Genomic DNA, 13,285 nt, shown 5'->3' on the forward strand with positions numbered 1-13,285 from the left:
AGGTGCATTGCACCCCTGGCTACAGCTTTGCCCCTACCCTAAAGCCATGATTTCTCCGCGATACGGAAAAACAGAAAAATTCAAAGAATTCAGGGTTTGCTCATGGAAATTTGAAAATGCCACAAAATAGTGAAAACTTTTGTGTTGATTTGCAAAATAAAACAAAGAAAAGTGATTATTTATCAGTAATCAACCATTAAACAATTAAACAATCCATTAGTTCTAGGCCTATACGATGCAAGATTCTGGCCATACTACAGTAAAAGGTAAGACAAAATACACTTTTAAAACATGTTTGTTTTAACTTTTCAGTGCTTTATAGTTGGAATAAAATGGAAAATCACAGAAATCGTCCAATTTGTAACACAGATTTTTAATTTTGTAACACAAAGAAATCGTGGCTTTACCCTACCCCTTCAATGATGTTGAGTCCTGTATGGAGTGGCAGTTGTTTGTGCTATATCTGACCCAACAGTGCTTGGAGGGGAGGGAGGAAGAACACAAACTATAAAAAACATATCCACTTTGCCCACTATTCACATGCACCAGGTTTAAAAACATGTAGTGTCACAACAAATTTTGCACAAGATGCATTTATATAATAATATCAGAGACATGCAAACAAAGTAAATGTTAAATTAAACTTCAACACTACTTGTTTAATTCGCTTACCGGGAGGTAACATCACACTCGACGACACCTGATCAGGTTGATCTCTAGCCATTCCAAGACAAACATCAGAGTTAACAACATCGGCTGACGACGAGGAAGTTCTTTGAAAGCTCTCCCGGTAAACGAAATAAACAAGTAGTGTTGAAGTTTAATTTAAATTACATTCATTTTATTACCACTATACATATGAATCAGGTATTCAATATCTCAGAGTTTTGCTCAATAGTGAAACACTACAAGGAGCATCCCTCATAATAACCCAATATTAAAATTTCCAGCACAAGATTTAAACATATCCTGGCCCGGGGAGGGCACTCACTTTAGAAGTGATGTGGATGTGCGGACAGCAGTTCGAAAATGGAGGTCTTTTGGTGAGAGCCTAGACTCCAAACTAAGGGGTCTTTCAGTGAGAAGGCCCAAAAAAAGGGTCTTTTTGCGAGACAGGAAAATTTTACCAAAAGGGGTCTTTCCATGAGACTGGGAAAATTTTGGGTCAAAATATAAAAGTTTATACAAAATTTTCAAAAAGTTATCAAAATTTGAAATTTTTTGAAAATTTCAAGAAAAATAATGAAAAAATGGGGTCATTCAGTGAGGGATTATCAGAAATATGTCCAAAATTCATAAGAAAAGGGGGTCTTTTGGTGACAGGAAAATAAAGAAGGGGTCATTTAGTGGGAAGGATGTACTGACTGGAATGTGTTTATTGAAGCGAATCCTGATTTGAATGAACTCATTGACACAGTTGGTAGCTATATTAACTTCTGCGTTGAGTCAATCATACAAGTAAAAACAGTAAAGGTATATCCTAATAATAAACCATGGATAACTAAAGCTGTTAAGGACGTGATTAACAGGAAAAAACAAATCTTTGGTCAGGGGGATAAAGAAAAATTGAAAGAGATTCAGATGGAATTGAAAGGAATTATAAAGAGGGAGAAAGAAAGGTACAGGACCAAAATTGAGCAAAAATTCACTCAAAATAACATGAAAGAGGTTTGGGAAGGTATACAACTTATGAGCGGGTATTCAAACACTTCCAGTTCAAGAAACAGTTTGCCAGATACCACTCTAGAATATGCTAACAAGTTAAATGATTTTTACAATCGTTTTGACAAGCACGACTTTAGTGATGAAATTTGTGGTCTGCGTACCACTTTAGAGAACAATCTGAAATCTGATAACGTTTCTATATTGCAAGTGTCTGAACATGAAGTTTGTCGCGAGTTTCAAAAACTTAACATTACTAAGTCTGCGGGCCCGGACAACGTTCCTCCAAGAATTTTAAAGCTGTGTGCTAATCAATTAGCACAGATCTTCATAGTGATTTTTAATCTATCTTTTAGATCAATTACGGTGCCTGACATTTGGAAGCGTTCATGTATTATTCCAGTACCCAAGAAACCAGTCATTTCATGCATGAATGATTTTAGACCTGTGGCTTTAACATCTATTCCAATGAAAGTTTGTGAAAGGTTATTTAAATCATGGTTGAATGGTTATGTTGAAGACTATGTTGATCCGTTACAGTTTGCGTATAGAAGTAGTCGTAGCTGCACTGATGCTATTTTGGTCATGCTTGAAAAATGTATCAACACAGTGATCGTGCTAGATTTGGTAATTCAGTTAGGACAATGTTTTTTGATTTTTCATCTGCCTTCAACACTATTCAGCCGCATTTGTTAATTCAGAAATTATTAGATCATAAAAATGTTCCCTGTTCTTTTCTGGCTTGGATTTTAGATTATCTAACTGATCGATATTATGTCAAAATATCATGCAATGGTACACTATCCAATGTTCTCCATTCCAATACTGGTGCCCCACAGGGTACAGTTTTAGCGCCGTTTTTATTTACGCTATATACATCTGATTGTAGATCTGGAGAACCTTTATGTCCTTTAATTAATTTGCTGACGATACTGCTATGATTGCTTTAATTACAAATGATGATGATTCTGTCTACCATCAACAGCTTGCTGATTTTGTAAAATACTGTGATGCCAATTACCTGGAATTAAACGTTTCCAAAACTAAGGAAATGATTATTGATTTTAGGACGTCAAGTACAACTCCAAGCCCTATAGTGGTGAAGGGTAGTAATGTGGAGTGTGTGTCCTCATATAAATATCTTGGCACTATGATTGATGACAAACTCAATTGGCATGCACATGTAGATTACTTGATCAAAAGACTGAACTCCAGAATGTATTGTCTCAGAAAACTGAACTACTTTAATGTTGATGTAAAATAATTGCTCTGTTTTATGATAGAATTGTGAATGAAGCTGGAAGGATCATAGGTGTGTCAAGGCAGGACCTCGAAGCTGTTTATGCTGATCTTCATTTATGGTTTATTAACACAATGCATTGTAGCCCGCAGGCTAAATTACAGCAAAGTTTACATTAAAAGACATATATAATATACACAATAAAGAATTATGACAAAATGCAAGTAAACAACAAAATAAATAAACAAAATACCGCAGCAAACCCTATAGCACAAACTATACTGAAAGCAAAACAAGTTAATAATCCACCCCAAGAAATCCAACCCAGACTACTCACAAGCACACAACATTTGCACAGCACAATCCACTTACAGCACACTGGAAGGGCACATAACCACTCACAACAGTTGCTCACACACACCACTCAGCATGACACTAGACACATCCTGAATTATACCACAATCAGAGTCCTCACACCAACAAAACTCACATATCAGTTGAGTAAGAAGTTGACTGATGTGATGGATGACTCTGTCCATCCACTCCACGATCGTTTCTCATGTCAGCTGATTCCAAGATCTGGTCGGATGCGCTTGTCCTTTGCCTTGACAAGCCGGTATCTTTCCTCCTTAGTTCCACAAGCTATTAGACTTCATAACTCTAACTACACTTGGGGCGCCGTTCTTAGTAACATGTAGGCCTATTTGACAGAGCTTCATCTTTTTCACTGTGTTTTTGATATGATATGATATTTTGTTGTAATTATGTGTTTTGTATGTATGAGCACTCATGAGTGTAATTTCCCTTGTGGATTAATAAAGTTTTACTTGACTTGACTTGACTTGAGGAGTGCAGTAAAACAAAAAAGGGGGTCATTGGGTGAGAGGGAACATACATGGAACCAAAAAGAGGAAGAAAACATACAGGACATCTAAGAGACTGTTTATGTCAGTGAAGAAACCATTTACTAAATCCAGGAGATTTTTCTAAGCAATAGCTGCTGACTTGGGCATCAATCCTGGGGGGGGGTATGGGGATGTGTTCTTCAAAAGCCCCCCCACACACACACACACGGCACCACTCTTCAAGATGGACTGATGCCACTGGCTGCTGAGTAAAAGAAACTGCCTTTGAATGAATTGGACTTAGGAATACTAGGATTGCATGGAGAGTCACAGCCCCACACTTTTGTCAGTCATTTGGGGAAAAATTATAGTGCTACCAATCATTTTTGAGCAGTCAGACCCAGTAAAGTATAATCAAATAGTGTTATTTTTCATTGTGATTTTCATAAATTTCATAGTGTTCACATACATGACCAGAAAAATGTGAAAAGACTCCTTTTCAGAGAATGAGCACGAATCGCATTTAGGGGGTCTATAACTCCTGTTTTGTTTAGAAAAAGGGTGTTTTGCTGCCTTTAGGGGGGTCATTTTAGTGAAATAGTTTAAAAATTGGTCATTATGTGACATAACGTCTACATATCCTTAAAAGTTTTCAATGCATGCTTTTTCCAGCTATTTTCAGCTGTGACAGCTAGTTGCCATGGCAATTGCCGTGGGCATAGTGGTCCACCTGTAATCATAACCAACTGGACTTGGGTCACCATACTATATGCCCTCCGGCAATTCAGTGCTGGGTTACTTTCAACCGCTACACTTCCAGAAAAAAATTTATAATGGGTTTTGCACCAAGCTATGTTTTACTTTGTTCTAGACTCTGGTTATCATTGTTATATTTTTCTGTTGGTATTTCAAATTGATTCTTTGCAGTTTGCACTAAAACAACAGCTTAAATTATTTTCATATAATCACATGAGGAAAATTTATGAAGTGAAAATAAGTAAAAATAAAATAGGATAAAATATCAGTGTCTATGGTCAGGCAGACAAAAACTGCCCTGGGCAGTCTATTAACTCCTTGCATGCTCAAGAATTCATCAAGATCCAACATTAACCAAGGTAAAATTGTTACTACTGCATACAGAATAAAGGTTTAGAAAATATTATTAAGAGAAAGAACCATCTTAAAAAGAAAATATTAAAAGAAAGAATAACTTTCTAAATAAGAAATTGACCTCTGCATATTGAATAACAATGTTGAACTTTACTACATACGCCTACTGAGTGTATACCACTGAGTTGCACAGAGGTCCAGGGAAGAAGGGAAAGGGTTATTTCTCTTGGTTTGGTTGGAGCTGGGAGCCCTCCTGCTGACAGTGGTATGTGAAAATAAGACCAGGGAAAGAAGATTTATTGCCCTCGCTTTTTTCTAATCGAGGGTAATTTTCCTCAAGTTCTTTAAGGACCCGTCCAGCTGATGACAAGTTTATGAAATGATTATTGAGTGACAAGTAGGGTCATTGGGTGATAAGTTTATAAATAAAGGTCATTGGGTGACTGATTGGCCTTATAATGGTGATCATCTGAGACACATTGGTGACACATTGATGTTGCCCAATTTGAGTTTGATCCTTGATTTTCTTTTAATCCATTTATTTACAGCCAAAGGACATTGAAGATGAATCAGCGTATGAAAGAGTTGTAAAGATGTTAACACGCAATTTGGATCCACGCTTTATCAAACCAGAGCCAATGTTTTTCAGAGCACCCTTCAGCATGGAAAGGCAATACGAGTATGTATAAGTACTTTGTTTCTTAAATTTTAGCATAGTTGTAGCAGGACCCTGACAGCAAGTTAAGAAGTATGTTACTGCATGGATGCGGCCATTGACCCTGTCATTGTGGATCCACTGATCTCTAACTACCGGTCATGTATGGCGCACTTGAATGCGCCCTATACGTGTTATTGATCGCGTAGGATGCTTGTGCTGGGGACACGTTCGTTAGCACCCCACGGTAGCTCCCATACGTGTGTCAATTTGTGATTCGCAGGATCTTATTTTTCAGGCTCTGTTGCGTGGCAGAGATAGCGGGTGTCATACCGCATGGTCTACCTCATGAGCTGGATGCCCCCCCAAATTCTGGATGAGTGCGGGCATGGGGGGCAAAGTGAATTTCAGGGGGGTACCCCAGTAGAAACACACAGATTGCTTTTATACCCATTTTTGCCCCTATATCTGGTTTCCTGGTTTGATCAGACCACATTACAAGAGAACATGCATGCTGCCAGTAATGTGAGTAAAATGTGAGTAACTTTTCAAGATTTGACAAGAATTTCAATGCTGACATTTAATTTAGTATTTTATCTACAATTTTTTTTGTTCAGTTTTATTGTAGGAAGCAAGGAAAAGTTCTTTACTCCAGCAGAAAGAAGTCGTGTGGTGAGTGTTAACCCCCTGGGCACTACCTGCCGATCTAACATTGCCTCTGATTGGTCAATTATGTGATATTTTCACTTTAATCACCAATCAGAATGGAGCTTTGCAATTAATTCAGCCCAATTTTTTGGCATGGTGCAATTATTCTAACAATGTTGCTGATTGGGCCAATTCATAATGAAACTTCTTTTTGGCCAATCCGCAGGTAGTTCTCATGGAGTTAAAGTACTATATTGCATTGTTTTAGTATATACGCTGCTCAGTGCAGTAGCTGCCCTGTGAACATTTGGCAATTAATACACATAGTATATTGTACTCAGCTATGCATCACAGCTACTCATGGCAGCTATTGCACTTATTCACTTATGGCACTGAGAAGTCGATATATAACCCATTCCACTTAGGCCAAAAAAGGTCAGAAATTTTGACAATTTAGTTACTACCATTACTGACTAATTGCTGTGGCGCAGCGGTACGGGCTCTGAATATAAGGCCATCTTAATTAAATCCTGTGTCTCAAAGCTTGTGAGAAATTGAAAACCTAATGCGGAATGCGGAGTTTTTTACGGTATTTTTTTTATTTCAATTTTTTTTATGTGTCAGTACAGGATTTCGGACAAGCATTTTGTGCAAAAAAATATCCAATGTTGCAAATGTTGGAAAAGCAGACAAAAAAGTCACTGCTACAAACTATTATTCTTCCCTTTTATTATTTTCCTGTCCAAAGTTTGCAAAAAAATCGAAAACTTGAAATCAAATACGAATTTTGAGTTTTATTTTCGCCTTTTTGTTAAAAAATAAATAAAAGGAGATAAAAAAATTGAATTTCTTGATTTTCAAAGAGGACTATGCGCACAATTTTACTAACGTGCGCGGCAGGATTTAATTAAGATGTCCTAAAGGAAAATTATTAGTTTTATTCCAAAGAAGCTAAATCCAATGGCAGCCATTTTTTAACTCTGCATTGGAGAATTTTAGGAGACAAAAATGATGTTGAAAATAGTTAGAAAATAAGCTAGAGTTACAAACATATCCATAGCCTTTTAGAAACAGACTCATATTATGTTGGAGTGTTAAAAGATGTTCTCCGGCAATCACATTATTATACACTACTAGATTTCGCGGTTCTCGGGTCGGGCGCTTCTCGTGATAGGCCTATTTCTAATTACCCAAACCCGTTACCCATATACCTGCCCTGACTTTTTACACTACTATGAAATGCGTCTCTCAATGATCAAGACCCAACTTGACACAACTTAATCAACTCTGTTTGCTTTATAGGTGTGATGCTTACTACGGTAGTTCGGTAGGCCTAGGCCTACCCATAATCTGGAAACCCATCATTCGACTCTTCCAAGCCCTGCCCTGTTACCACATTTAGAGAAACCAAAATTAGTATCTGGACGTGGATATAGGCCGTTACTAAAGTAAAATCAATCGCGAGAAACGTGAACGCAAAAAACGGTTATAAATAGGCCTTACCACAACGGATAATTTTTATGTTAACCATTCTGGAGGATTCCGGAAATAGTCATGTTCTGCTGAAATAGGCCTATATGCACGTGTTTGTTTGTGCACGTGTTCGGTATTGAAATTTGTGTTGAAAATAAGGCCTATAATTATTGGTCCGATGAGATGCACCTGTTAGTCACACTGTAATGCTTTTCGATCGCGCACTTTACTCCGCGCACACTCCGTGGATACTCAGCGATAGCGCATCCGCGAGCACGCGATAGTGCACCGCGTGAACGCGAACCGCGCGAACGCGATAGCGCGCGGACGGACGGACGGACGGACACGCCGTTATTAGTATTAAGATATGTTAGAAAAGTAATTATCAAGCACGAATCACATATTTTTATTTTAAACATACTCATATTGACCATCAATACGAATTGATACAGCAGTCTTTTAAAGGGGCATTTCGTGATCCACAGCCTCATCCCCCACTTTTCTCAAAAAAGTTGAGATTTTTATATCACTGGAATACTCTGGCTACATAATGTTTATGTACAAAATATTTCTTGCAGATTAATTCGTTTAGCAAAGATATCGCGAAATTTGAATTTCGTTCTGGTGCACCAGAACGAAATTACAACGTATTGTCTATGGAGCAGTGTAATACACATAATCATGCATAACTCGCAAACGCAAAATCGGAATCAACTGAAATTTTGGGAATATGCTTTTTTCGTGGATATGTACTGAAAAATGTCATAAAAAGAGGATGCTAGGATCACGAAATACTCCTTTAACACGCGGTATTCAAAATTCCCAGGCACCAAAATTGTCCAGTTCAGTGATGTCCCAGTAATACAATGAAGGCTGACAACAATTCAGCTCAAATAACCATTGCATGCATGCACTAGACATTTTCGGCGATGGCATTTTGAATATCGCATGTTGAGAGCTGGCTGTTTTTATTCGATTTTATGGTCAATATGAGTTTGTTTTAAATAAATCCATGTGATTCGTGCTTGATAATTATTTTTCTAACATATATGACATAATGTTTTGATTGCCAGAGACACCCTTTAAGAATTTGTATCACCTCTAAACATTATAATCATATACAACATCTCTTAAATTCAGTGGAAGTATTTTCTGTCATTTTTGCAATGAATACATGCAACTGTTTTCATTATTATAATATGTTGTTGTACATGTATGCATATTAATTGCTTACATAGGTCCATGAGATATTGGAACGGGCAGGATATGACTCTCAAGATAAGACAAAGTTTGGTAAGTAAATTATAAGCAGTAAAGAGATGCAGTTTCCAAGACTGTAATTTGCAGCAAAGAAGTCTAAAAAGCATTTTTCGATGATATTCGATATGACAAAAGCCCAACATTAATTTACGGATGCTAGTATCGCTAAGTTACCAAGCAGGAACCGGTTGCGTAGCCAACGAGGGAGTCGGTACATTGTGATTCGTGACCCATCAGTACATTTCACCACTTGCCACATACCAGGTAAAGAATTCCCTGACTGAATTTACTTCAATTTGGCTCACTTTAGCATTAAAATAGAATTTTTTTGCACGCTTAGGTAAAGGAATTCTTGAAGCGAGTCAGCGGGATGGCTTGGAACTTTTGGATTTGGAGACAACTTTTCAAAAGTGTCAAAATCTTTAGATCATCAGTACATTTCAAATTTTGTGTAATCTCCAGGCCTTTATCTAATTTCCTACCCTTAATAATAATCATTACTATTTCTGGCATATTACAGCCTGTCTAAAAATAGCTCATTACCTCAACACAAACCTGTGTACATGATTACCGTAATAGCGCCACCACTTAATGCTCTAGAAACTTCTGTGCAATCATGATCATTCTAGTGGTTTACATTATGTATGATTGTTTACTAGCATTTTCCATTGAGTTTCCAGAATATTCTGGTATTCATGTACAAACAAATGCAGATAAATATCAAAAGAAGTGAATACATAACTTTTTATAAATATTATGGAATATTTTTGGGGCACTATAACAGTGCCCCCTGGTCTTGTGAAGCTCACGCCACTAGCAGCAACCAGAGTAGCTAGAAATTGAGATTTGCCCCGTGGGGCCACAGATACTTCCAATATCTGTGGTGGGGCTGACTCAAATAATTTTTTTTGTTAGGTTTGTGCTAGTGCTGCTGCCTACTACACGCTTTAAGAGTAGTAATATGCAATGTTATTGTTTTTCCAGGAATTGACCATATGATTGCCAACAAAAGCTTTGCTGCTGCTTTTCCATTGCATGATGGACCATACCATTATGACTGGGAGGGTGGGAAGCCAATGAATGATCGTAGTGTGAGTAACATGTGTACCATATTTAGTCTATATTTAACCTAATTTGCTATACCCCTGTGAAAGTTTTAAGAAACATCTTCCACAGATCAGAGGCAGTATGTTTTTCAAATGGAATTGGTAAGGGTTAAATATTTTGAAACTGTATCTTCTGCAACTTTAGTGAGTTTTTTGAAATATATGGAAGTAATACCTTAAAGCCATATTATAACATTTGCTATTGAGGACGCCCTCACTGATTTTTAAAAATTCATTTTTTACATTGATTATATTGTACTTTATTAAACCAATATACCCTGCAAAAATCAAGACTCTAGGTGCTGTAGTTTTGTCAAAATCCGAGATTTTGAATAAAGCGCCGGAACCGGCGTCTTATTATTACGATGGAATTATCAGTCGAACGCATACACGATGTTCATAACACACAGTACGTATACTGCGTGCGAGACGGTGATCTACACAACAAAGGGTCGTACCATAACATGACCGAAGGAGTGGTACGTAATTGGCGACATATCTGCCGCTGATAGTAAATTCAATTTTCTTTGCTTTGCCATAGTTGTTCGCTCAAAAATAAACGGGATATATCTGACAGTAAGAACTAACATTTTATGGCAAAGAAATGCTAATCTATTTTGTATGATAATGTTATAATATTGCTTTAATTGTCTACAAAGTGTATCAAAATTATTGCCACATTTATGATGTATTTCTATTTTGAAACCCATACTCTCGATCTCTGTGGAAAACTTTAAATAAATCTTCCAGGGGGGAGTGTTGATTTTAAATAGATTGGCCCAATAAAGTGATCCACATACGTAATGTTGGAGTGGACGGGAGAGCAAATGTTTACCTTTTTTTGACCAAAAAGGTATAAAAAAACGCTATTTTTGACTCGCTACACTTGCAAATGGGACTTTTTGTGTTAAAATTAAAAAGGCTTTTTTTTTTTTTGGCCTTTGGTGATTTTGGGGGGTATCCACCCTCTCGCCCCTCCCTAGTTACGGGCCTGGCTCATTCTTACTTTAAAGGTGGCTAGAGGATCAAGTCTGCTGAGAAAAGTAGCATGTTTTAGACTCTCAGTTCAAGCATTGAACGGGAGTTAACAAATTTTCTGGAAATTATACTTATTTTCTCATTTATTTTTTTATGGCAAAATTGGTCGAAACTTTTATTTTGGTTGTGGGGGGTAGAATACTAATGAAATACCCCCTCCCGTATCTCTGTGACTGTTAATAAATATTTGAAGTGTGTGCTGTACATTTCTTGATCATTAACATTTCAATTTATTTATATTTTTTATTAGTTGCTGTATGAAGATTGGGCAAAGCCAGGGAGTTTCTACCGAAAGCAACCTTTGAATGCAATAAGGTTGGTAGGCATGCTGACGTTGCTTTTTGTTTTCATATTGTTTTATTTAACTTTTTTAATGACCGCTGGTGGTTCTAGGGTCACATGGGTTGATGATGTCAAGTGGTCATAACTGAGAAGGAGGATGTGCCAGCCCTGGTCCCTTTTCAGATTGCAGTTAATGCGTATCTTGATGTGTATGGCTTCGTACACTCCCCTATGATACCAGTTACTCTCATGGACATTGTCCCAATCAATGTGGTGCTTAGGCCTAATGCGTCATTTACAAAATATATAACAGGAGAGTTAGGACTTTCATGTTCCGATTCTATTTCTTAGAGGGCAGACACCTGCAATGTAAGTGAATTCACAGAAGTATATTTCTTTTATATTTTTGTCAGTAATATTAAATTTTGGAGTTTCTCATACCCCACACCTGGTGGGTTCATTTTGTATTTATAGGTAGGACGATGACTGTTCCAGGATTTGAAAATCTATTTTATTGCTGAAATCAAGGAAAATTCCCCCCAAATACCCCCTTTTTTTTTGTCATTTTGAGGATGCATTTTCATTTCAACCCCTTATCACAGGGAATCGAGGGCATTGTTCATGGGGAAGGGATGGGGAATTTTTGTGTGAAAAAAATAAAAATGGACAGAAGAAATACTAGAAAGAAAAACTGTAGCGGTAAAACACTTGAAAAGTACCCCTAATTGGAACCATCATGCTTACCCATCTTCAGTGAAGACTGAACCCACCAGGACCCTACACTTTTTTCCTAACTTTGAAATGCATTGTTATGTCATTAAAAAAGATTCACTTTTGTCTTATCTATTTATATTCCCACTTGTTCTTGTTGATACTTTCAACAAGAACACTGCATACTGATGCTACTTAATTTGTTTGTTTTAAAGCAAGCATGATATCGACTTTGAAATAGACCACTTGTCATGTGACATCATTGCCCGACAGTATCTTGCGCAAATTATGGTGATTTCCATCTTCTTTGCCCTGCAGTGTGCGTATGCATCATAGTTTGCTCAGGGCGATCAGGCAAAATCAGTCGAACTTCGGAAATATTGATTTTGAGATATAGCAAAACAAAGGATATATTTCCTTTTGTTTGGGAAACGTTCCTCATATCTTTGGAACTGGTTGTTCAATTTCAATGGGGTTTTCTGCAAAATGCAGTATTGTAAATGCTGTTTACTATCTTTAAGAAACTGCAAATTTAATATTTCCGAGTTCTGACTGATTTTGCCTGATCGCATCACATATGTGATGCGATCAAGCAAAATCAGTCGGAACTCGGAAATATTAAATTTTCAGTTTCCTATAGGATTGTAAAAAGTATTTATAAAGCTGGATTTTGCAGAAAATCCCATTGAAATTTAACAACCAGTTCCAAAGATATGAGCAATTAAAGAGTTTCCAAAACAATTTCAAACAAAAGGAAAAAATTCCTTTGTTTGGCTATATCTCAAAATCAATATTTCCGAGTTCCGACTGATTTGGCTTGATCGCATCACATATGTGCATTTTAAATCGCCCACCAATATTTCATATAGTACAAGAAAGCCATTGAATAGTGTAGTGGTTTGTTCAAGCATATCAATAGACCAGTCCCTCACCTTTGTTGATAAACAATGATGTCAAATGTTCTATACAAGTGCCCTTCCCCTCCCTCTTCTATGATATTGCAATATATTTTTAATTGTTATGTCAAAATATGTCAATTTGTGTGTTTGCAGGAGATATTTTGGTGAAAAGATTGGCCTATACTTTGCGTGGCTTGGGAGTTACACATTGATGTTACTATTCCCAGCTGTTATTGGACTATTGATCTTCCTTGGTGGATGGGGCCATATACGCTTTGATGCAGTCAGGTAATTAATTGAATACATTGATTAACCCCCTGGACACTACTGGTCATCTAACAGCATTTCTGATTGGT

At 37.1% G+C, this 13,285-nt stretch overlaps 1 protein-coding gene across 2 annotated transcripts in view; it reads left to right on the plus strand.

Annotated features, from left to right (window-relative positions):
* Positions 1 to 13,285, plus strand: part of LOC140139809 (anoctamin-4-like) — a 63,172-nt gene that overhangs the window by 18,028 nt on the left and 31,859 nt on the right. For both annotated transcript variants that reach the window (XM_072161542.1, XM_072161543.1), the window contains exons 5-10: positions 5,406 to 5,536; positions 6,130 to 6,184; positions 8,872 to 8,926; positions 9,878 to 9,984; positions 11,288 to 11,352; positions 13,083 to 13,217. In XM_072161542.1, coding sequence (XP_072017643.1) covers positions 5,406 to 5,536; positions 6,130 to 6,184; positions 8,872 to 8,926; positions 9,878 to 9,984; positions 11,288 to 11,352; positions 13,083 to 13,217 — 548 coding nt within the window. The remainder of the gene's footprint in view (positions 1 to 5,405; positions 5,537 to 6,129; positions 6,185 to 8,871; positions 8,927 to 9,877; positions 9,985 to 11,287; positions 11,353 to 13,082; positions 13,218 to 13,285) is intronic.

This window comes from Amphiura filiformis, chromosome 18 (assembly GCF_039555335.1).
Source record: "Amphiura filiformis chromosome 18, Afil_fr2py, whole genome shotgun sequence".
NCBI classification, from domain to species: Eukaryota; Metazoa; Echinodermata; class Ophiuroidea; order Amphilepidida; family Amphiuridae; genus Amphiura; species Amphiura filiformis.